Source organism: Triplophysa rosa, linkage group LG21 (assembly GCF_024868665.1).
Source record: "Triplophysa rosa linkage group LG21, Trosa_1v2, whole genome shotgun sequence".
Classification (NCBI taxonomy): domain Eukaryota; kingdom Metazoa; phylum Chordata; class Actinopteri; order Cypriniformes; family Nemacheilidae; genus Triplophysa; species Triplophysa rosa.
In genome coordinates this window covers 20,515,535-20,541,428 of record NC_079910.1, presented here as the reverse complement: position 1 = coordinate 20,541,428, position 25,894 = coordinate 20,515,535, and the positions used below count along the sequence as shown (strand labels likewise).

Below are 25,894 nucleotides of genomic sequence, written 5' to 3'. Positions count from 1 at the left end.
ATTATGTAATCACGCTCTTATTCGTGTACAGCAGGGCTAGTCAACTGGCAGCCCGCGGGCTAAATGCGGCCTTGTCAATCATCTTTACCTGGCCCACCTTAACATTTCAAATAAGTGGAGAGACTTTAAGAACGGTGTGCTTTAAATGCACGTCCTCCTGAGACGCCAAATCTTTAAAAGCCCAAAACGCTGCTACATAATTCCCGCGGCTCATACTGATTTACGTCTTATGAAGTGATTTGATTGGTCAGTCCAAGAAACTTAATGTTATTACAACGTTATAATCAGCAATGCATTGCACAGCCACAGGCAATCGGTTTGCGCACGCGATAGGTCGTGTGCTAAAACGCGTTTTGTGCCCTTGAAAGTAGGCTAACTGTAGGAAGGGTACACCACGTGAACGGCTGTCTCAGATAAGGGGAAAACGGTGTTGTTTTTATTACTGCATTCATTATGAATAATGGCTATATTTATGAAAAACAGCTGTTCATCTCCCCCAGAACTCGCACTATACAAAGGCTCTGCCCTATAAGTGCGTGGGGCACATGAATGCGATTGGAATTCACCCGAAGATGTGATAATAGCGTTCAGTTTCTTGCACAGATCAATTGACTGATTTATAAGACGCTTATTTAATGTCACAAGGGGCAGGGATTACTTTTGTGTTGAATGTATTTGCGTTTTTTACTTTTATTGATTTAACTTTAATTAATTCAACCAAATATCTTCTTGAAAAAACAATGCCAGCCACATCTTGGATGTACTGGAGAACTGTGGGTGAGTAAATTAGTATCAATTTTTGGGTAAAGGAATGCATTAAGGAATATAAAATACAGTTAAAACGACAATTTCCTGTTTAATTTAATATCATGAAAAGGCACAAATACTGGATGCAATATTTGTGTGCATGTTTTAATATATGGCCTATAAGTAACAGCAACAAAAACAGTATAAAAGGAACAAAACGAAATAAATAACAGAAATACAAAATAACAGAAGAAATGAGGATATGGTAAAAAAACTGGCCTGCATCCTATTTATACTTTTGGAGTCTGGCGCTCAAAGAAAAGTAGTTGAAGACCCCTGGTGTACAGGCTTTTAAACCACTTAAGCGCGATTTTAAACAGTTGCTTTGACGCGTTCAATGAAGATAGACAGCTTCTAAACTGTGGGACGCGGCAAAACGCAACGCGAGGTCCAGTCTGGTGTAAACGGTCACGGGCTGAAGGCTGCGTCGGTGAATCTCTGTCAGACAGCGCATCCGTGTTAAGTTCTCTTTCATGCTTGAATGGATAAAACCATACAAGATTATGTCAGAAAGCCAGTTTTGTCTAGCATTTTCTTAAGCAAGACTTCAAAGTGTAAAATAAAATCTTAAATGAATGCAAAGAGTTGTGAAAATGGGAGTGCGGTGACGGTCAGATCTGTGTACTGAGACAGCTCTTAAAGGGGCCACATTCTTAAACGTGCTGCTGTGACTCCTGTCACTAATGTTAATCAAAGAACAAAATAAAAGTAGAAATCAATGTGATTTTGTAGCTTTAATGAGAATTCTTCTGCATTCAATTTATAATTTAGCATTAAAGACTGTAAAGTGTTTGAGAACTTCCTTCAATTTCTATATATTTCATGATAGCTCTCAATTATATTGTTGAATGGCTATAATTAATGTTAAAATAATCAATTTAATAGAGACATCAGTTACAGTACTAATATCAAAATGTTTTCTATCATTCATAAAATGACGCTGTTAAAGAAATATGTTGTTTCTACATCAATTTGAAGATTAAATGTGAAATTATTCAAATGTAAAAGTACATTTTAAAATATTAATATTTAACAGAAAATGTGTGATTAATCCGATTTTTTTTTTTTATCGATTGACAGCACTAACAAAAACTAAAAATCTAAGCTAATTTAAAATATTAATAAAACTAAATCAATCTAAAATCAAAACTATAATAACTGTATACTGAGATTTTTGCTTTTCACACTCTACACCCGCTCTGATCTGCACTTCACACATTCACCCACCCCCCCCTCCTGCCTCCCCCACCATTCTACCTGCACTTAAAGCTCAAGTTATACTCGTGCGTAGGACCTACGCCGTAACCTACGTACGTAGATGACGCCGTCGTGAACATTTATGGTTCTGCGTTGCGAGTATGCGTCGTACTGCAATTACACCGCCGAAACGCTAGTTGGCTCTTTGTGTTTTCACGGGTTTGATCTTCTTCGCCGATGTTTTGTGTGTATGCTAGTGTATGCAAATGACAATGGAAGCTGATCGCATCTTAATGGAGTTGGAGCTGATCGAAGTAGAAAAACAGTGCGTGTATTTACATACAGATGCGTGTATTTCCGAACCTCTTCAATCAGACGCTCAGTAACTTGATCGATGTTGATGCTCGCCATGTTGTTCTTTTGTGGACTCTGAACTTGCCGGAAGAAGACGCCAGAGAAGAAGATGCCAGAAATGCGTAGAAGGAAGTACGATGCTGCCAAACCGACCAATCACAGCGCTTGCGGTCCGCGTTGAGTTGACGCGTTGTTACATTTTTGGAGAGGTGCGCGTCAGGCTACGGCGTAGGGTACGCACAGGGTACGCGGCTCTGCGTAGGCTACGCCGTAGGTCCTACGCAGAACCATAAATTGGCCTTAAGGTATGTGTAGAGGATGTGAACCGGGTCTTCAAGAAGCAGAAGACCAAGAAAGCTCCAGGCCCAGACGGTGTTTCACCTGCCTGTTTAAAAGCCTGCGCTAACCAGCTAGTACTAGCTAGTACGTCTATGTCCCTGGAATCAACTTTACCGGACCTGGATGCTGGACAGCATCTAAGTCTGCTTAACTCAGTTTGTTTAGGCGCTTTAAATGCCACTGCCCCCCTTAAACTTAAGAAGTCAAAAGCTAAATGTGATCCCTGGCTCACCGAGAATATTCGCTTCTTGAGACAAGTCTGCAGGAGAGCTGTAAGAAAATGGAAGAAAGACAAATTGCACATCTCATTTGATCTGCTTAGATCTTCTCTTGTTTCCTTTCAGAATGCTGTAAAATCTCCGAAGTGTAAATATTTTTCTAATGTTATAGCAAAGCATCACTATAGCTCTAAAGTCGTATTTTCTGTTATTAACTCTGTCTTAAATCCTCCTGTTAATGTGATTTTGAATCCTTCAGAGTCATTATGTGAAGATTTTTAAAAGTTTTTCTGTGAAAAGATTGTTACCCTGAGATCGCAGCTGCAAACAGTGTGTTTGTCTTTGACTGTCTTCAACACTGTTTCTTTTCAGTCAATCAGGGAAATTATAGAACACATGAAAACGTCTTACTCCCCCATTCATTAAAACAAACTATTGACTCAGTGGGCCCTTGTGTGGTGTCCTTTGTGAATAAAAGTTTAAGTACGGGAACCATCCCTGACACTCTTAAAGAAGCTACTGTGAAACCGCTCCTTAAAAAACCCTCACTTGATACTTAGTGATCTTAATAATTTTAGACCTATCTCAACTCTGCCATTCATCTCCAAAGTTTTAGAGAAAATTGTTCTTATGCAACTTCAGTCGTTTCTTAATTCAAATCAGATTTTTGAAACGTTTCAGTCTGGTTTCAAGCCCTGCACAGTACTGAGTCTGCGCTGTTACGAGTTTTTAATCACATACTACTCTCGACTGACTCTGGGGATTCTGTGATCTTAGTACTGTTAGACTTAACTTAACATCGGCATTTGACACAGTCGACCATAAGATTCTATTATCCTGATTAGATCACTGTGTTGGCATTCATGGCACCGTCCTCAGTTGGTTTAAATCTTATTTATCAAATAGAAGTTATTCAGTAAAGTTGGGAAATGTTTCTTCCCCTTCTGCTGAGCTCTCGTGTGGAGTACCCCAGGGTTTGATTCTTTCTCCCATTCTCTTCACCCTTTACTTACTCCCCCTGGGTTCCATTTTTAGAAAACATGGCATATAATTTCATTGTTATGCGGATGATACGCAAATGTATCTACCCATAAAACGCAATGATCCTGATACACGGAACTCCCTTTTTGAGTGTTTGGATGAGGTAAAAATGTGGTTTTCCCAATTTTTTTTATTTTTAAATGAATCCAAAACTGAGGTTATAGTCTTTGGTCCGCCTGGAAATCGTGGAGGCAACAATATTGATCTGGACTATTTAGCTCCGTTTTCTCTACCATGCATCAAGATCTTTGGGTTCTTGTTTTTGCATCAAAGTTTTTTGGGATCATAGCCTTAACCTTGACAGGCAAATTAACGCAGTGATCAGCTCTTGCTTTTTTCAACTGCGTCTTCTTTCTAAGATTGAACCTATTCTATCTACTAAATCTCTTGAGACTGCCGTTCATGCACTGATTACATCCCGACTACATTATTGTAACTCCCTTTACTTTGGTGCGTCCAAATCTTCTATCCATCGCCTTCAATTGGTGCAAAATGTAGCTGCAAAATTTATTGCAGGGAAACGAAAGTCAGACCATGTGACTCCAATCTTAAAATCACTGCATTGGCTGCCTATCCATTTTAGAATTGAGTTAAAAATTTTACTTTATGTTTTTAAATCACTACACAACCTGGCACAGAGTTATTTGTCCGAGCTTCTCCATCCCTATATTCCAACACGATCTCTGAGGTCTGGGGCTCAGGGTCTTCTATCCACCCCGGGAGCACGGCTTAAGCAAAGGGGGGAAGCATTTGCTATTGCTGGCCCCCAGCTCTGGAATGGCCTCCCTGCGTATATCAGATCAGCACAGTCTGTCCACGCTTTTAAATCTTCTTTAAAGGTGTACTATTTCGACTTGGCATTTGATTTAGTATGAATTTTGCTCATGTATGCATTGTCTGTTTTGTTTTATTGTGATGAGTTGTTGCGTTTGAATGTCATGGTTTTAGGGTTTCATATATATATATATATATATATATTTTTATATTATTGTCCATACTGTTCAGCACTTTGGTCAGCCTGGTTGCTGTTTTTAGAAATAAAACAAACTTGAAACTTGAAACCAACTGGCCCCCATCTTCAACAGATCTCTGGAGCTGTGCGAAGTTCCCCACTGCTTCAAACACTCCACTATCATCCCGGTCCCCAAAAAAATCCAAAATCACTGGACTTAACGACTACAGACCTGTCGCTCTCACGTCTGTGGTTATGAAGTTGTTTGAGAGACTGGTCCTGGCCTACCTGAAGGACATCACTGGACCCTTGCTGGATCCTCTTCAGTTTGCCTACAGAGCAAACAGGTCTGTTGATAATGCAGTCAACATGGGGCTGCATTATGTTCTACAACACCTTGACAGGCTGGTCCACAGAGATTTGTGGGCTTCAGTTTGGCCTTTAATACCATCATGCCTGACCTTCTCTCAGACAAACTGACCCAGCTCTCCGTGCCCACCCCAATCTGTCAATGGATCACTAACTTCCTAACAGACAGGCAGCAACTGGTGAAGCTGGGTAAACTCACATCCAGGACTCTCACAATCAGCACTGGTGCCCCTCAGGGATGCGTGCTCTCCCCACTGTTCTTCTCCCTGTATACAAACCATTGCACTGCAAAAGACTCCTCTGTCAAGCTCCTGAAATTCGCAGATGACACTACCATCATCGGCCTCATCCACAATGGAGATGAGTCTGCCTACAGACGGGAAGTTGCAGAGCTGGCTGTCTGATGCAATCACAACAACCTGGAGCTCAACACGCTCAAAACAGTGGAGAAGACCGTGGACTTCAGGAGTACCCCCCCTGCATTCCCCACACTCACCATCATGAACAACACTGTGGCTGCAGTAGAGTCATTCAGGTTCCTGGGCACTACCATCTCTCAGGACCTGAAGTGGGACACTCACATAGACTCATCACCAAAAAAAGCCCAGCAGAGGTTGTTCTTCCTTCGCCAGCTGAGGAAATTCAACATGCCACAGGAGCTGCTCACACAGTTCTACTCGGCCATCATCGAGTCTGTCCTGTGCTCATCCATAACTGTCTTGATTTGGTTCAGCTACTAAATCAGACATTAAGAGACTACAACGGAGAGTCAGGACTGCTGAGAGGATTATTGGTGCCCCCCTGCCCAACCTCCAAGATCTTTACACCTCCAGAAAGAGAAAAATGGCTAAGAAAATCATTTTGGACCCCACTCACCCAGCTCACTCTCTCTTCCAACGCTACAGTGCACTGACCACCAGAACAGCCAGACACAAGAACAGTTTTTTCCTGCAGGCAATACTCAGCCTGAACAATTAAAAGCTCTTACTACACACGGTCCATCACATTGCACACTTGCACATTGCACATAGCATCTGGAAACTATACATTGCAAGAAACAATAGGTTAAACCTGTAAATAATACATCTGTACACTCTTTCAAAAAATGATGTTGTTTTTAGTCTATATTTTTTCACTTTTTGTATATAGTGCATTATTGTTTTTTATTTAATTTCTCATTTTTTCTAACTTAATGTATATTTGCACTATGTTTGCACCATGTGTACACTTTCTTCTGCACTAAGCTCCTGTCGCCAAGTCAAATTCCTTGTGTGTGTAAACATACTTGGCAATAAAGCTCCTTCTGATTCGGATTTATTTGATTATTAGTGCATTCTTATAACTATCAGGCATATGCACTCACTTTAGACTCACAGAAAAAAAAGATCCTTATATGAACCCCTGTGACGTTAATCAACACGTTTGCTCTTATGATTAAATTATGTCCTGCATTTGGCTCATTTTCCACCATTGACAGTTTTTTCTGTTATATTATAAGCATGTATAACTCTTGTTTTGATTTGTAATGTGTTGCCTCCTGTGATGTAATAAGGCATTTATTACATTCAATTTGACTGTTTCACAGTACATGTGGTTAAGTACTGAAGGTGCAAAATCTCCCTGGCGGAAATTTGCAAACTAGTTTCACATGTAAATGTTTTTGAACAGCCACCCTTCCCCATTGGCGGCACTCAACGCAGCGGTAGCAGGCATTCTGGTTGACTACCTACTGGAAATATGCTTGTTTTGTGTCCGCTTTATTAAGAGGCATTTCATTCGCTATGTGTAAGCTTAAATTACTTTTGTTCTGTAGCCTGCATTTTTTTACAAACATTTTCAACTACAGCGTGTGCATAATTATTAGGTACATTGTTTTTTTGGTCAAATTTTTTCCCAGGCACATTTTACCAATTCCTAATCAGTCTTAATAATTACTATTAATTGTGTACATAATCATTTATACGTGATGTATAATAGTTAGCAAAGTGAAAAATGGTTTATATTTAGGTGTGCAGAATGAGTAGGCACTATTTCTTTTACAGCTATAATAAGTCAAAAAATACATTTAATATACATGGAAAAGTAAAAAAAATGAAATGCCCATTATAAGAATGCAATACTAGAAATCATAGCATTGAACCATGACCAATGGGGTATCAAAATGCTCATGGGGTTAGGAGTCAAACAAAAACAGACATTTTATACAGAAACAGAAATCATGTAGTTTAACTGCAAAAGAATGAAGAATTAACATGAAGAATAAGGTGTGAAACCATGAGGAACCCTTTAGCCTCCTGTGCCACCATTTTCCAGAATGGCACCCTACCTGGAGTCTCCAGAAGTACTAGGTCTTCAGGCTCTCAGAGACTTTGCTACGGTAAAGAATCATAAAATATGACTCCCACTTAATAAGAATCACATCCTGAAGTGTTGTGAAATACATGAAGACCAGTTGAAGTCAGACAACAGTGTATTTGGCGAGGGAGTTATGGTGTAAACTGTAACTAATAATGAGCAAGACAGACCTCTCAGGGTAGTAGATGGCCTAGAAATAAATTCCTAAAACTTGGTGCCTGAATCCTGAAAATAAATTCTTCAAACAGTGATATAAAAGGATGTCATGCTGGCCCTTTAAAGGAATATTCCACTACCAAATCAAAATTTCCCCAAGTTTTACTCACCCCCAAGGTATCCTAACTGAATATGGTTTTCTTCTTGAAGAATAATCCAGTTGGAGTTATAATACCACATATCATTTTGCTTCCAAGCAGTAGAATGGGAGTGAACGGGTGTGGATTTTTGAAGTTCCAAGAAGTGCATCAAAGAACTAATCGACACGGCTCCGTGGTCTTAACAAAGGTCTTCTGAAGCCTTCTTCCGGCAAATAACGGTGACGAAATCTCCCGCCAGAGTACACGCTTTCCTATTAGCTAAAAACGTCCAGTTCGTCACTGGAACTTACGAGACCTCGTCCGCGTCATCTGCTGGAAGAACACCCCTCTGGTTCACGCGCATTCGAGAGATGATATTTCACACCTTATTCTTCATGTTAATTCTTCATTCTTTTGCAGTTAAACTGTGTTTTCTGCTTTGTCTTTTTTTTTTGACTGCTAACCCAATGAGCATTTTGCGACCCCATTGGTCACGTCTCAATGTTGCAATTTCTAGTATTGCATTCTTATAATGGGCATTAAATATTTCTTGACTTTCCTGTGTATATTAAATGTCTTTTTTGACTCATTATACATGTAAAAGAAATAGTACCTAATAATTCTGCACACTTAAATATAAAGCGTTTTTCACTTCAATCCTTTGCTAATAAATAATTATATACACAATTAATAGTAATTAAGACTCATGTGGTTAGCAATTCATCAAATGTGCCTGGAAAAAAATATGACCAGAAAATCAATGTACCTAATAATTATGCTCGCGCTGTGAAACACACGAGACACTATAAGCTTGTTCTGAAATGGTCAGTCTCGAAAAATAATATAGAATAGGCCTAATACTGTATTGAAATTGTGTAATATCTAGAGTAATTTGTGGGCTATTAAAAACTTCTAGATCTGCCTACTTTTCATCTCTAATAGAAGAAAACCAGCTCAACCCTAGGTTTTTATTTAACATAGTGGCTAAATTAACAAAAAATAAATCGTCAGTGACTTCTGATCCTGTATATCAGCATAACAGTGATGAATTTATGAACTACATCACAAATAAAATCAAGATATTAGAGAAAAAATTATAACAATGCAATCAGAAGTGAAACCCGCTGAACAAACTAACTACAGCGCCCTTAAGGAGAAAATGCAATTATTTTATACAGTAGACAACGATGAGCTGTCTAAAATCATTAGATCATCTAAATCAACAACATGCATACTAGACCCTATACCTACAAATCTACTGAAAGAGATGCTCCCAGAAATTATAGATCCTCTTCTTAGTATTATTAACTCATCTCTGACATTAGGACATGTGCCTAAAGCATATCAGGTGGCTGTTATAAGGCCCCTTGTCAAAAAAACCCAACTCGACCCTAGAGAACTAGGGAACTACAGGCCTATATCGAATCTACCTTTCATATCTAAATTTCTGGAAAAAGTAGTTTCAACTCAATTATGCTCCTTCCTCCAAAGGAATGACATCAATGAAGAATTCCAGTCTGGATTTAGAGCATGTCACAGTACAGAGACTGCTTTGATCAGAGTTACAAATGATCTGCTATTGGCGTCTGACCGAGGCTGTATCTCGTTATTGGTGCTGCTAGACCTTAGTGCTGCATTTGATACCATTGACCACAGCACACTCCTACATAGACTCGAAAATTATGTCGGCATTAAGGGAATAGCTTTGAAATGGTTTAAATCTTATTTATCCGACCGTTTTCAATTTGTAGCAATAAACAATGAGGTGTCACGCAAATCGCAAGTCCAGTACGGTGTACCACAGGGCTCAGTCTTAGGGCCTCTGCTCTTCGCATTATACATGCTACCTCTAGGAGATATAATAAAGCGACACGGAGTTAGCTTTCACTGTTATGCTGATGATACTCAACTTTATATTTCCTCGAAGCCTCATGAAACACAGCAGTTCCATCGAATAATGGAATGCATAGTCGATATAAAAAACTGGATGAGTAACAACTTTTTATTACTGAACTCGGACAAAACGGAAGTGTTACTTATTGGACCGAAAACTGCTATAAGTAACAACCAAGAATACTGTTTAACTATTGACGGATGTTCCATAAAACCCTCGTCGTCAGCAAAGAATCTTGGCGTTCTATTCGATAGTAATCTGTCATTTGAGAGCCACGTCGCCAACACCTGTAAAATTGCGTTTTTCCATTTTAAGAATATATCTAAACTACGTCATATGCTGTCAATGTCAGATGCAGAGAAGTTAATTCATGCATTCATGACATCAAGACTAGACTACTGTAATGCACTGTTAGGTGGTTGCCCTGCAGGCTTATTACAAAAACTCCAATTGGTCCAAAACGCGGCAGCTGAGTTCTTACACGTACAAAAAAGTATGAACATATTAGCCCGGTTCTGTCAACCTTGCACTGGTTACCTATAAAGCATCGCGTTAACTTTAAAATCTTGCTTATTACCTATAAAGCCCTACATGGTTTAGCTCCTCAATACTTGAATGAACTCCTTTTGTATTACAGTCCTTCACGTGCATTACGCTCTCAGGCGTCCTGTCAGTTGGTAATACCTAGAATTTCAAAATCAAGTGCAGGTGGTAGATCCTTTTCCTATCTAGCGCCTAAACTTTGGAATAGTCTTCCCTGCACTGTCCGGGAGGCAGACACACTCTGTCAGTTTAAATCTAGACTAAAGACGCATCTTTTTAATCTTGCATACACTACACTTCCATAATATAAATCCTCTGAGGGTTTAGGCTGCATTAGTTAGATCAACCGGAACCAAAAACACAACTGATGTACTTGTTGCATCAAAGAGTGCAGAACAGACTCAGTGGTGTAAAGTATTGGAGTAAATGTACTTAGTTACTTTACTTAAGTATCTTTTTGGCTACTTTGTAGTTGTACTGAGTATTAAAGATATTAGCAACTTTTACTCTCTACTTAACTACATTTTTGAACAAGTATATGTACTCTTTACTCCACTACATTTGTAATGACTAATGCAATTACACATTACATTTTGCATGGCACCTATCTTATAATTAATATTGCCATTTACAGGGCAATGAAGGTACTACAATCTTGTGGATTTTGCCTAACTTACAAAAACTTGTCAACATGGCTTCTTTATATGAATATGAGTGCAGTATCAGGTAGATGTCAATCGCTGGCGGTTTATACAGGTTAGCCCTTACCCGCTATTTCTACAGTAATATATTGGCAACACTGTTGCCAGCTAGTTACTGTAGGTCACACATCTACAAAAGCTCTTATTTTTAAAACTAACTCTTCCTAAATGTGCTCTAAACATGTTTGCTCAAAATTTGACCATTGGTGGGACTATTGCCATGAAGTGATGTAAACCAGTAAAAAGAATGTATAGTATTTCAATTTTCAAAAGTGCTCTCACACTATATAGACAAAATATTAACCTATAGAATGAGTCGGACACAGAGAAATGAACAATTCACATATGAATCTCAACAATGGTGACAATCAACTGAACAGCTTCATGCTGCAATGCATGCTGGGTACATAGTACAAAACTCATTCATGATTGTTTGTCACCATTGATGAGGTTTGTATGTCAAGTGTCTAACTGTGTCTCAATTGCAAAGAAAGATTTTCTGACAGAGATCTTTCCATTATAACATGTAATCACTTTACCAAACATATCTTAATAAATCTTAAATGCTATATTATTATTATTTAATGATTGAATTCTTTCAGATGTATCTTCAGTTACTAAGCAAACATAAAGTTGCGGTTCCTGTAAAGTCCCTTTCAGTGTTATTGTATAAGTGTACATTTTAAAGCTACAAGAAAGTCAAAGAGTCCAACCAAAGCAAACACTGATCGCCATAATGGTGACTTAAAACATAATTGAACCACTATGAACTAGAGTTAAATCTCAATAAGATCTTACACAGATGACAGAAATAAAGTGAAAGTGGTGTCTGTAATATGTGAAGATGTTATTGATGTTTGTTTTTAATTCTCCTCTGGTGAAATCTTGACAGATTTATTGTGTTCATCTGTTATTTACATCTGTATCTTCAAACAGCCATTGCAGTAGTTTACTGTAAAACACCTACAGTAACTAGCTGGCAACAGTGTTGCCAATGTATTACTGTAGAAATGGCAGGTAAGGGCTAACAGTGTATGTGAAATGAGGACATGACTGCAGCTGGCGATGAGGCCCAAACCAGCATGTCCAGTGCAAAAAGGATTTGACTTTTTAATTTTACTTAACATTATTTTATTTATCTGTTATATTGAAGAGACCTTTTTGAAGAATGTTGGCTTACTTATGAGCACTTGAGTTTAAATGAGACTTGGGTGTTTGTAATAGACGTACAGTAGGATATGATGTCGGCCATGATTTGTTGCAATTTTGAGCTGTTCAGTCTTATTATGATTTAAGAAAATAAATGCGATTGCTCTCCTCACAAATCAACTTTTCTTGTTTTTCACTGACGTGTCTCTTAAGTGTTGAGGACTAGTGCTGCTTTGAGCCTACATTCAGTATGAGTAAAATACTCAAGTACTGTTAAAATCAGATACTCTAAGACTTTTACTGAAGTCGTTTTGGAATTGGTGACTTGTAACTTGTAATGGAGTCATTTTCTCTGCAAGGTATCTGTACTTTTACTTAAGTATGGTTTTCAGGTACTCTTTACACCTCTGACAGTACTCTACTCTCAGCCAGTCTTGTCTCATTGTTCCAAGGTTACCACAGCGAGCAGGATGCAGTTCATGGCCAGACCTGATGGTAGAGCGGAGAATGGGAAGTGGCGACCTGAGAAGAGCTGAGATGATAGAGCTGAATAAAGAAGGACGCGGTCACCTGACATGTCTTCACCACAAAAATTTTAATGCTATTAGATTATTAATGATAATCTTAAAACTATAATTTACCTTATTAGTAAGGTTATTTATTTTTATTTAGCCTTGTTGTGCAAGCACTGTGGAGCTTGTGCAGAGGCAGCAGCTTTTGCCAGAGGGGAACTGGAATCCCCTGGTTGGGCCTGGGTTCTCCTGAGGTTTTTTTTCTCGATTGGAGTTTTGGGTTCCTCGCCACCGTTTGCATACTGTTTTTTGCACTATTTGCCTGGCCGAGGGGGGCTGCTTTAGAAATATAATTTTAAAGTTTTACTTAATTAATATTGCATTTATAGTCTGTTATATTTGACCTGTGTTTCTCTCTCCTTTATCTTAAATGTGTGCCGTCACTGTGCGTGCCTGAGTGTGTGTACTTGTCTGTGTACGTGTGTGTGTGTGTGTGCGCGTCCGTGTGTGTGTGTCTATGTCTATGTGTGTTAGTACTAGGGCTGTGCAAAAATATCGATACATGTAACTATCGCAATTTTTTTTTTCAATAGTGTATCGATAGTGATACCTCTACTATTAATATTTTTTTTTTAAATCATGTCATATACATACGGCCAAAAGTAAGTGAAAGCGAGCACTGCGAAAAATATAAGAACGCTTGGAGCTCTCAGAGCTGATGTGTGGGTGTGCTTTGGTTTTCAAAATAAGTAATGGAGTAATGAGTTATATAAAATAATGCTGTTTGTAGGCTTCGCAAGTCATGACACAAGTCACTTGGCTACTGCAGTGCATTAGACAAAAAGTTTATTAAGAAAAGTAACAATGACATTTATTGTGCTTTCACAGATGTGACACCAGCGCATTTACAGCACGGATGAAGCAGGGGTTTAAACTGCCCATGTTCATTGTTTTAACTGTAATGCACCACGACAGCCAAGTGAGCCACCTTATTCCCCTGTGCTACCCACTTGAGGGGCGCAATCTACAGTTTGAGAACCCAAACCTCTGATCTAAAGGTCCATGCATCGCACGTCATGGCCACTCTGCAGAGGTAAGGGATGTTTTGACACTTATCCTTACAGAAAACCCCCGGTGGTGCACAGCATGTTGTATTTCTAGCTCTACTTTTTACATTTTCTATTTAAAGTATTGCAATATATCGCAGATGTGTATCGTATCAAAATACATAGCAATATATTGTATCGTGACCCATCTATCGTGATATGTATCATATCGGGAGGCACTTGCCAATACACAGCCCTAGTTAGTACGTGTGCATACTGTGTGTGTGGAGTGTTTTGTATGTGGGTATGTCTGTCTTCTGTGTTTTCACCCTTTTCTTTTTTTTTACAGGTACAATTTTAATTGTTTTGTTTATAGTCAATATGTCTCATGTACAGCTGCTTTGTAACAATGAAAATTGTAAAAAGCACTATATAAATAAAGTTGAGTTGAGCTATTGCAATTGTTTTGCCACGTCCACATGAGACTGATAGAGACATAGGTTTCTAATATCAATCGTTGCATATTGCTGTTGCGGCTGTGTGGACAAAAAAACTCTAATTAACATAGAATTTATAATGTGTCGCAACCAGGGGCTTGTCTACAGCATTTTTTGTGGGGGGCATACTGGGGCACTGCCTCAAAAAGGGTGGCCGCCAGTGACCAAAAAAGTCAAATCTGTAGTAAAATCAGTAAATCCTATTACATACTATAATACACTGAAGTACACTAAAGAGTGTAAGCTTCAACCATTACCTCAGCTGCTACTTATGCCTGATATGACATTTAGTTTACTTTTGAATGAACCTAAATGTTTAGGTTACACCGACATGTATTATTTTTAACTTGCTTGTAATCAGATGTACTAAATAATAGTAATAAAATAAAAGGTAAGATAACAGATTATACATAAGGGTCAAACATTATTAAGCATCTGGTGCTGAACACAAGCACGGAGAAGAGCGTTCAGGTCTAGTGCTTTGGCCAAAAATCTGTATTACAGTATTGCCATGGATTTGGATGGTTTCCCGGTTTTTCAAGGTTTTTTTCCTGACCGTTTTTAATGTGCAAAACAAATGTCCAAAATATAAACAAAAGAAAACAAGTTTTTGAGTTGAACTCATTAGGCATGTGGTGTGAGGAAATTTCCCCACCATTTATTTGAACAAAAAGTATTATCAACATTATTATTAACAAAACGAATAGCATAATAAATATACCCGCTGACACAAATAAACAAGACCTCTGGATTTTAGCCAATTACTTTAAAACGGATGCTTAGTTTGCGATTCATTCATATTTTTAATGAAAACATACTGTTGCTTATATAAGCTTATATAAACTTCCCATCTTCCTGTCAATGCTCGAGGTGTTTCACTGTTGTCACGTGATTGCTGCTCTGTGCTGCGGGCTGCAAATCATGTTGTATACAAATATAAGGAGCCTTGAAGCTTGCCCTGTATTAGTGCAGATGCGACTGACTTTATAAGCTCGAGAAGACGAGTCTGACTTTGATAGCTGCGCAGCTGCATATGTTTAGAGAAGACCAGTCTGACTTTATAGCTGCCCAGCTGCGTACGAATAGAGAAGACGAGTCTGACTTTATAGCTGCACAGCTGCATACGAATTGAGAAGACGAATCTGACTTTATAGCTGGGCCGCTGTGTACGAATAGAGAAGATGAGTCTGACATTATAGCTGCACAGCTGCGTACATATAGCGAAGACGAGTCTGACTTTATAGCTGGGCCGCTGCGTACGAATAGAGAAGATGAGTCTGACATTATAGCTGCACAGCTGCGTACGTATAGCAAAGACGAGTCTGACTTTATAGCTGGGCCGCTGCGTACGAATAGAGAAGATGAGTCTGACATTATAGCTGCACAGCTGCGTATGTATAGCGAAGACGAGTCTGACTTTATAGCTGCGCCACTGCGCACGGATAGAGAAGACGGGTCTGACATTATAGCTGCCCAGCTGCTTACGTATAGCGAAGACGAGTCTGACTTTATAGCTGCCCAGCTGCGTACGAATAGAGAAGACGAGTCTGACTTTATAGCTGCACAGCTGCATACGAATTGAGAAGACGAATCTGACTTTATAGCTGGGCCGCTGCGTACGAATAGAGAAGATGAGTCTGACATTATAGCTGCACAGCTGCGTACATATAGCGAAGACGAGTCTGACTTTATAGCTGGGCCGCTGCGTACGAATACAGAAGATGAGTCTGACATTATAGCTGCACAGCTGCGTACGTATAGCAAAGACGAGTCTGACTTTATAGCTGGGCCGCTGCGTACGAATAGAGAAGATGAGTCTGACATTATAGCTGCACAGCTGCGTATGTATAGCGAAGACGAGTCTGACTTTATAGCTGCGCCACTGCGCACGGATAGAGAAGACGAGTCTGACATTATAGCTGCCCAGCTGCTTACGTATAGCGAAGACGAGTCTGACTTTATAGCTGCCCAGCTGCGTACGAATAGAGAAGACGAGTCTGACTTTATAGCTGCACAGCTGCGTACGAATTGAGAAGACGAATCTGACTTTATAGCTGGGCCGCTGCGTACGAATAGAGAAGATGAGTCTGACATTATAGCTGCACAGCTGCGTACATATAGCGAAGACGAGTCTGACTTTATAGCTGGGCCGCTGCGTACGAATACAGAAGATGAGTCTGACATTATAGCTGCACAGCTGCGTACGTATAGCAAAGACGAGTCTGACTTTATAGCTGGGCCGCTGCGTACGAATAGAGAAGATGAGTCTGACATTATAGCTGCACAGCTGCGTATGTATAGCGAAGACGAGTCTGACTTTATAGCTGCGCCACTGCGCACGGATAGAGAAGACGAGTCTGACATTATAGCTGCCCAGCTGCTTACGTATAGCGAAGACGAGTCTGACTTTATAGCTGCCCAGCTGCGTACGAATAGAGAAGACGAGTCTGACTTTATAGCTGCACAGCTGCGTACGAATTGAGAAGACGAATCTGACTTTATAGCTGGGCCGCTGCGTACGAATAGAGAAGATGAGTCTGACATTATAGCTGCACAGCTGCGTACATATAGCGAAGACGAGTCTGACTTTATAGCTGGGCCGCTGCGTACGAATACAGAAGATGAGTCTGACATTATAGCTGCACAGCTGCGTACGTATAGCAAAGACGAGTCTGACTTTATAGCTGGGCCGCTGCGTACGAATAGAGAAGATGAGTCTGACATTATAGCTGCACAGCTGCGTATGTATAGCGAAGACGAGTCTGACTTTATAGCTGCGCCGCTGCGTACGAATAGAGAAGACGAGTCTGACTTTATAGCTGCACAGCTGCGTACGTTTGGAGAAGACGAGTCTGACTTAATTTGACGTAATTTTCGTCATCAGGAGGGTCTGCGGTCGTCCGCACACCTTGTCTGCATGCAGCCCGATATTTGAGGCTGCGCGGACAGAACGCGTACAACAGCACATGCTTGAAAAAATATTGAATAGCCCGAGTCCACTAGGTGACGTCCTGAGCATGTGTCGAATTTGTGAATTGCGCGAGACAGACACGGAAAGTTAACTGTACATGGGCCTTAACTCACTGGCAGTGTGAATTCACGGAGCTGTGAAGGCAAATGGAGGTCCAAATACTAGTGAGGCACACCTAATAAAGGGGTCCACCAAGCATATATATTAGAAATATTTGAAAAGCAAATATTTAGCTGACTAGAACTTGAGCTGGCACCTTTTCCTATGTTCGACGAGGCTGACCCAGGCCTAGCAGTCCTTTTTCTCTGGCTATTGTCGGATGCATCCTCTTCGGGTTCCTTGTCCGTCCGTGAACTACGTCGACTAGGGCCTTTTGCTTTTTCAGTAGTGGCCCTTGTATCCCTAAAAGAAACAAGAGGGGCAATTAGGACGAGGACAAAAAAATACATAGAATGTATGCAAGCTGACTATAAAACAGCACTCTATTTCTCCTTGAATTTGGAAATCAACTGTTGGTCTTAACGCTACAGTAAAATGCCACATGTGGCACACCTGTACAACTGAGGATTTTCTAATTGCTGTTTTTCCTCATCTAGCACAGATAACGTCCGTCCTGTTCATGGCCATGTTTCCTAAAATGGCCACGCTGCCCCGTGCAGGGAATCTACAGGGTTGGTACATACATACCTTGGGGCTAAGTTGACGGGCGTCTTTCTTTTCTTTGCCCATCTGTTATAGAAGTGGAAAAACAGCGGTAAACTGCTTTGACGTTGAACAGCACTTTTTTCCTCCTCTCCCAAATTTGAGTACAGATCAAGTCAAAGATTGATTGCAATTATTCCATTCGGTTTATTAGCGTCTTCACAGGGCGAGTAAATTCAGATGAGCCAATTACTCTTAGACTTATACATAGAATTAACAATGAAATAAAGCATATTCATATTAAACATCAAGTAATCAAGAATTACAAAATATCAGCACAAATTAGAAATGAAAACACACAACGGATAACACAAAAAATGGTGACAATGAATTTGAAGGTGATTGCTTGCTTGTGAAACAGATCCATGTTGCCTTACCCTTGTTCTGCTCCTGTGCTAATTCCTTGTCCTGTAAACAGAGACAATTGACATTAGTTGCACTTGTTCTTCATGGATATTTATGACTGTTACACATAAGGTTTACACATTTACATTTACATTACATTTAGCAAACGATTTTATCCAAAGCGACATACAAATGACTTAAACACTAGAAGCAATACACTTTTACACAGTTGTTTACACATTTTCATAGACTACATCTCTGGGAGTAGGTTGAAGCCACTTTGATTCAGATCACAAGAGAGATGAGTTTGGTCAAAGACCCTTTCCTTCCTCTCTTAGGAATTTTTGATTTTAGTTTGTTTATCACAAGGTTGATGATCTTTTTCTATGCCAAAACAGTTACTATATGACTGCCATTTGGTTGTCTTTTGCTCTTACAAGCTTTTTTGTATCATTAAACAATGAATTGGTTACCAGCTTGGTCACGTGAAGGTTGGTCATCTTGTGCAGCATCAGCATGAGCTGTAAAATTTATGTTAACAAAAAAACAGTAATTAAAATCTAGCATTTTTTTGTGACGATGAATATACGTTTGTACCATCAAAAAGAAGTTACCCGAAATGTTTGGAGCAACAACTGCTTCACTTGTTTTAACCAAGTCAGATCCACTAGCCTCCATCAGTGAAGAAGTCTGCTGTTCCCCCGTGAGTTGATGAGATGTTTCCGTGGAAGAGCTAGAAGCGGTAGTGGGAGTTCCTGGAGCAGTGCCAGGCAAACTAGGGGGTGGTGAAGAATTACTAACATGACTAGACAGATGAAGCACGACAGAGGTAGAGGTTGGGGGTGGCATATTAGATGTGGTTGTAGAAGTGTTAGGGCTCAGAGCGGTCAGGATTTCAGGTGTAGAAACCTTTGGAGGTAGTGCAGACAGCTGACATGCGACCTGAACATTTGAAAGGGTCATTGGAACAGATGGCTGAAGCAAAGAGACCATTTCAGAAGCCAGAGATGTGGGGACTTCAACAGATTTTCCCGATTGGCTGACTGGGCTTTGCTCTTTTTGTCCATCATCATTGCTTGAAGAGATGATGGGTACAGTATTTCTGGCTACAACGGTCTGGACTGGACTGCCTCTGGTTAACATTGTTGTTGTTGGAGACAGGGGAATTCTGCGGGCAACAGCTGTAGTCCCTGGGCTAGAGCAAGCCGGTGGAGAGGCTAAAAGCTGCTGAAAGGGTGCAGACGTGCTAGGCTGTAAGGAAGATTGTCCAACAGAAGTAGGTTTTGAGCCATTAGCACCAGAGATGCATTCCTGTTTTAGAACTCCTGGGCTAGGCTGTCGAGTTGGTGACACTATGCCTAAAGGGCAAGCCTGACTTGAAAGTGCTTGGACTTGAAGTTGACCAATGACTGGTCGGCATTGTTGACTAGCAGGTACACTGACAGCTGGTGAGTTTGTTGCCGTAGCCGTTGATGAAAGTGGTGATGTAGTTGAGACTGGGTTTGGAGCAAGCTGGATATTTGCAGAGACTAACGGACCAACCATCGTAACAGGCTGAGACATGACATTGGTACTCGACGTAGCTTGAATTATCGAATACACGGGTCCTGTGATGAATTGCTGCCGTGTGTTGGTAGGGTTTTGTTGCCGAACATCTGGAGATCTTATTGGGGTTTTATTGGGAACTGCAAGCACCTTGGATACAATAGCTGGTGGAACTACAGAAGCAGTGTTGGTTGCGGAGCTAATTGGATTGGATGTCACAAAGACTGTGATCTGCTTTTGTGGAGTCGAAGCTGACGACATGGGTCTTTGCAATACTGATTGAGAGGCATTCGACATAGCCATAAGGTTGGCATTTGAATTTACAGTAGTGTTGGGAATGGAGGTGAGGCTTAAGAGCACTGCTTGGTTCGGACCAACACTTGACACAGCACTGACAGGCTGCAGGTTTGAACCACTACTGGGGACAAGATTTGGGCTTGATACTGAGACCAATTTTGGTTTCTGATCCGTTTCACTTGTAGGCCCACTATCTGTGCTCTGCAAGACGACAGGATTAGATTGGCTCTCTTGGGCCAATGAGGCATGTGGGCTCTCTTTCTGGACAGAATCTCTACCTATTTTTGGTATTTCAGTATTTGGAGATTTTACTGACAAGGATTGGGTGCCTGTATGGTCCAGCAGTTGATTGAGAGATGTTGGAGCATCTCTAAAGCCTGGTGATATAGCAGTGCCAAGCTCCTGCTGCACTGATGTTCGGGGTTGGTTCCTATCATCAACATGTTGTTCGACCGAACTGTTAGGGTCTTGGCTTTTTGGATCCTGAGACGGCAGCTGAGGGCTTGCAAGTTTAGACAGAGAAGCCTGCTCTCTTAACTGAGTGGCCTGATGTTGCTCTGGCCGAGGAGCCACTGTTTGCCCATCTTTCACTGGATCGCCACTACCAGGTATGGTTTGCAGAGGTCTGAAATTCTTCTGCGACTCGCCAGGCCCTGCTGAGGGCAGAGATACAGATGTAGTTGGGAGCGCTGAGGCGGTACTAACCATTACAGTCTGCAGACCCAGCATTTGCTGCTGATGAGGTGGGGATGTCAGTATGGTTTTGGCACCCTTTTGTCTTCCTGGGCTTGGAGTGGCAGCTTTTCTATTTGAAGCTGGGCTGGAGCGCCGACTATTACTGGGACTAGCCCGTTTCGCCTGTCCAACACCAGGTTGTTTGTCTTGTTTTCCTCCAGAACTTACAATGCCAGCACCTGATGGATAAGACTGTGTGCCAATATTGTTGCCACTAGAGTTACTGTTGACAGCAAGAGTCCCTAGGTTTGGTGGAGCCTGGCCAATAGCTTTAAGGGTGGTTGGGTTTAAACCCTGCTGATCAAAGCCTCGATTAAGATTGGGTTGCCGTGGTGGCAGTGGAATGTTTATTTTAGGTGGGAAAAGACCAGCAATAGAAGCATTCAGTCGTTCAGGGGACAGATTTATCTCTGAGGGTTCAGTACTAGGTGGACGGTTGGTTGGAGTTAGAGGGTGGTGATAAGGCCGGGGACTGGCCCGGTTAGGGGTTTTGGGGCGGGAGCTTTGGGAACTTGAAGGAGCATTGGGAAAGTGAATATTATGCGAACTACTCATTGGTGCCACCTGCTGTGACTGCTGTTGAGGGCTTGCTCCTGGCACGGACTTCATTAAATGAGTATTTGCACCTTGGTTGGCAATCATTTGTTGATTTCCATTTACTGACTGCAGACCAATTTCAAGAGGTCCTCTGTCCTGCACACTGTGTGTTCCTGGGGTTTCCTCCATTTGCAAACCTGACGATGATTGTCCACCCTCTGAAAGGGGCGTCCTTCTTTGTGGTCCAGGGAGAGGGGGATTTACCATAAGTGGCATGCCCCTGGCTTTATCTGGAGAAGGTGGAACAGCTCCATGCCCTTGAAGATCTATCATTACAGGCATGTTGCCCTGCTGTGACACAGGCATTCTCTGAGCAGGATCATTGGGATTAACAAGAACCTTCGACATGTGGCCGCCCTGTTGTAGTGGCATTCGATTCTTAGCTTCCTGTTGCATTTTAAGCATCATCATCATTTGTTGCTGCTGGTGTGCCTGCTGTTGTTGCTGTGCCTGCTGCTGGTGTGCCTGCTGTTGTTGCTGTACCTGCTGCTGTTGTTGTTGCTGTACCTGCTGCTGTTGTTGTTGCTGTGCCTGCTGCTGTTGTTGTTGTTGTTGTTGCTGCTGCTGCTGTTGTTGCGGCTGCTGCTGTTGTTGGAGGTGCGTATGTGGCTGCTGCTGTTGCATCTGCATTGACTGTTGTGAATGAATCTGGGGCTGGACATGATGAGGTCCTTGTGATGCTCCAGCTTGACCTAGAGGACCTTGCACACTCTGCATCTGCTGCTGGATTTGTTGTTGTTGCATCTGTTGCTGCTGTATTTGCTGCATCTGTTGCTGCTGTTGTGAGGGCATAAACTGCAATGGTATTTGCTGTAATACCCTTTGATCTCCAGGTTGACCAGACAGACCTACAATTAAAACAATAATTTAATCATATACAGAACAATAAATTCCTCACTAGGGGTGAGAAAAAAAATGAACATGTCAATAGTGATTCAGTCTTACAGGGATTAAAATTTTTAGTTAATATATTAACAACATGATGATATCAGAACAAAAATAAGCTGCAAGAACAGTGTGATTCCCAGACTATTTAGAGCATGCAAAACTCATGCGCAGCTACAGAGGAGTATACATAAGCAATAGAAAAAGAGTAAACCAAATACACCCGGCCCGTTGTATTAAACTGCACTGTAAAATAAATGTAATAAATAAATTAAATAAATCAAAATGGTCTTTCTCTGCATCTACTCCAGCAGCGAGAAGCAACACATTCAGTTTCGTACTGCAGCTGGGTCATTCTGTGTCAACTCAACCAGAGGTCTGCGGCTCAAATTTTTACAGAAGCAAGACCAATATCAGTAGTGATCAAAGCCAAAATATTAAATGTCACCACTGAATAGTAACTGAGTAATTCACTAATTTGTAGAGGAAGGTAAAATGACCATTTTATATTGTTGCAAAGCAGTTTTACATACATTATAATTAAGAGGACATAATGATTAGGGCCTGACTGATTTATCGGTTTGCCGGTTTTATCGATATCGGCATATATGTCGCAGATATGCCACTGATAGAAACATTTTTTTTACAGAACATAAAACACAGATAAATACTTGTTAATGGTGTAATTACTTAGTTTGTCCAGCAGGGCATGCTCTATTGTTTGCTACTGGCGACCCAGGTCACTGTAGTAACACCAGCTAATCTTTGAGAAAAGATGACTTTTTTATCCTCTGTATGGTTTCCTGCTGTCTCCGGTCGCGTTTATATGTAAATTGTGTGTGTGCTTATTTTGTCCATTTAATTGAAAGATCTGAAGTAACCCATACATTTACATGTATGGGGGTATGTGTCTACCTCGTACACTTGTGATCCTATTGACCAAAATGCATCGTCAAGCGTTGTCTTAACGGTAAGTTGCTAATTAGTTTCCCTTTCAATATATGTCCAATATAACGTTAATCCCGTCCCTTAAAACTATCATGTCACTCATGCTTATCACTTCGGTCACATCAGCATATTTTGTCAGTACAGTCAGAGGTTGCGCTAGACTTTTTTATTGTCTGTCATTTTGACACAGGCTCATAAAAAATCCGTCATAATCTATTATTACCCGTCACTATGATGCAAAGTGGCTCTAATTTTATGCTATATATAGTGAATACGAAGAACACTTTTTGTGTTTTTTTCTTTTACAAATTTGCATGCCTGTAAAATGTTTGAGATACCATAATATCCTTCTAGACTCTTGTGCATGCCTAACATATCTTTTGGGAACTACATTTTAAGGCCCTATGTCAGGGGTTCTCAAAGTTTACATTCAAAGGTCCGAATCAGAATTCTCGTCAAAGGTCCGGTACAATTGTTATTACAAAACTTGCTTTTCATAAACATTAATTTTTTTTTAAATAATTTAAAATAACAAATCAACTCTATATGAAGAGTTTATTTGCAAAAACAGATTTGTTTTGCTTTTATTGTGTTAGAAATTGTTAAAGAGCAGGTTTCATGAATCTCATAAAATTGCCGGCATTGCAGTGTGTAACGTAGCTTTCCTTCAATTTTAACGATCTGCAAAGTTGTTAATCTAAAAAGTCCATGATAAATTACGATATTGGCTTCCAAAGTAAGCAGTCGACTCCGAACCGCCCAAACAAATCGTTATGCTTTCAAATCTTTTGAGTGTAACATCGATACGTCACAGTGTAACGCATCAGCATAATCCCCGCCTTCCCGCGAAACAGGAACACTCTGACCTGCCCACTAGCACTTCAGGTAGTATTGAGTATACAACATGTCGAGGAGACGCTGTGTTTGTGCTGTGAACGCAAATGTACTTTGTTTTCGCTGCCAAAGGATGACGATGTGAAGGATCAGTGGTTACATTTTTTTCCCCACGATACCACTGCAGTACAATTCCAACCTTGTGTAATGTGCTCGTCATTTTACCGATGACTCATTTTTCTCAAATTTTGTCGAGTTCAACACGGGATTTGCCAGCCGCTTGACCCTGAAAGATAAGTCAATACCAACTTTATTTGGACCAACAAGCGTCTCAGAACCACAAGCTGTAAGTATGATAAATACGTTATGTGTACATGTTAAATTGAGGGCTTACAATATAAAGTAATTGTGCTAATCTGTGTTTCCAGGTAAACACCGTATAACAGTGTTACAGTTTTAATAATCCAATTCTTACCTAATAATGTGGCGTTTATTGTAGACTGTTGTCGTTCTACATGTCGTATTGTACAAACTGCATCCCTTTTAGAGCTGTAATCGGGCCTTAAAAGTTAGGCCCGACAGTGCCCGAGGCCGACAGAATTCGGCCCGAGCCCGACAAGTACATTTTGATTAACAGCTTTTTAAAAGCCCGAACCCGTTTACAGCCCGACATTAGGCTATTCAAATGTGCGCACGCACACAGCTTTTGTCAAGAATGAGTCATTTATACATGTTTTAACATAATTTATTAATGACTAACGTAGGCTTAGGCCACTTGGAAGTTGGAACAAAGAAATAAAATAAGTCCTCTGTAACATCATAACATCTCACATATCCCACTGGCTCATTATTCTCATTATGCACATGGTCAAAACTTTTCCACACCTCAGACTTTGCTTTAGTTGCTGGTGCAACCAAAACGTAATCGCCAGAGGCAAGCCTCCGTTTCACCTCCTCAGCCAACCCGTTCTCACTCCCGACTCGTCACATATTTACGCTCGGTCAGCGCCCCACGGCGTCACTTTTAAACGCGCAAGGTACCCCTTTGGCGTTGTTTTTCGACGAACAGGGAACTGCGTTGCTTTTTTCTAAATGCTCCAGCCCGAGATGCGTGCAATTCTTAGCATTTCATAATTATTTATGGTTTTAATATTTTGTAGCACCTAACCCCACCCTAACCCTAACCACTTCTCAGCCATATAAAACACAACACGCGAATAAAAGTACAGTCACAGGTATTTATTACACAAACTGACCAAAAGCATTACAAAATAAAACAAACAACTCGTTTCGCATACCTTTTTGCACCAAAGCCTTACGATAACTTTACAATGAAGATGCCGTGCGTGTCCGTGAATACATGAACTCAGCTGAGGCTCCCATTCAAAAGATAAACCGAAACAGCTAGATGCAGTCGGTTGCGGGAGCCAATACCGTTTCACGTTCAAAGCCAACGAAATGACGCGATCGGACACGGGAGAGCCAATGGCATCGAAGCTGACGTAACTTCCTCTGGCGGCAAATTTTGAACGTCGTTCTTCACTGGATTTGAGATTTACGGCGGACGGTGACCGCTTTCGCATCTGTTCCTCATACAAATCGATCGTTTCGCATTGGTACTCTTGGAATATCTGAACGACATTGTGACTGCTTGTATTATGTGTTTTTATTACGATAAATAAACTGTTTTAAAAATTCAATAAACATTACTTGCTCAAACTGTCTGAATAGTGTCATGTAAATGCAATTATCCTGGCCATTAAAC

The 25,894-nt window shown here is 40.7% G+C and overlaps 1 protein-coding gene across 8 annotated transcripts in view; it reads right to left on the bottom strand.

Moving 5' to 3' along the window:
- ncoa6 (nuclear receptor coactivator 6) overlaps window positions 1-25,894 on the bottom strand; it is an 87,404-nt gene that overhangs the window by 34,096 nt on the left and 27,414 nt on the right. For 6 of the 8 annotated variants that reach the window (XR_008961618.1, XM_057319439.1, XM_057319437.1 and 3 more), the window contains 5 exons: window positions 18,903-22,310; window positions 18,762-18,809; window positions 18,321-18,351; window positions 17,929-17,970; window positions 17,498-17,643 (listed from right to left, as the gene is read on the bottom strand). Coding sequence is in view for 7 of the 8 variants with exons in the window: in XM_057319439.1 (XP_057175422.1) it covers window positions 17,498-17,643; window positions 17,929-17,970; window positions 18,321-18,351; window positions 18,762-18,809; window positions 18,903-22,310 (3,675 nt within the window). In the remaining variant the exon portion in view is untranslated. Of the gene's footprint in view, window positions 1-17,014; window positions 17,417-17,497; window positions 17,644-17,928; window positions 17,971-18,320; window positions 18,352-18,761; window positions 18,810-18,902; window positions 22,311-25,894 lie in introns of those variants that run through there. The other 2 variants (XM_057319443.1, XM_057319438.1) reach the window with 2 other exon arrangements.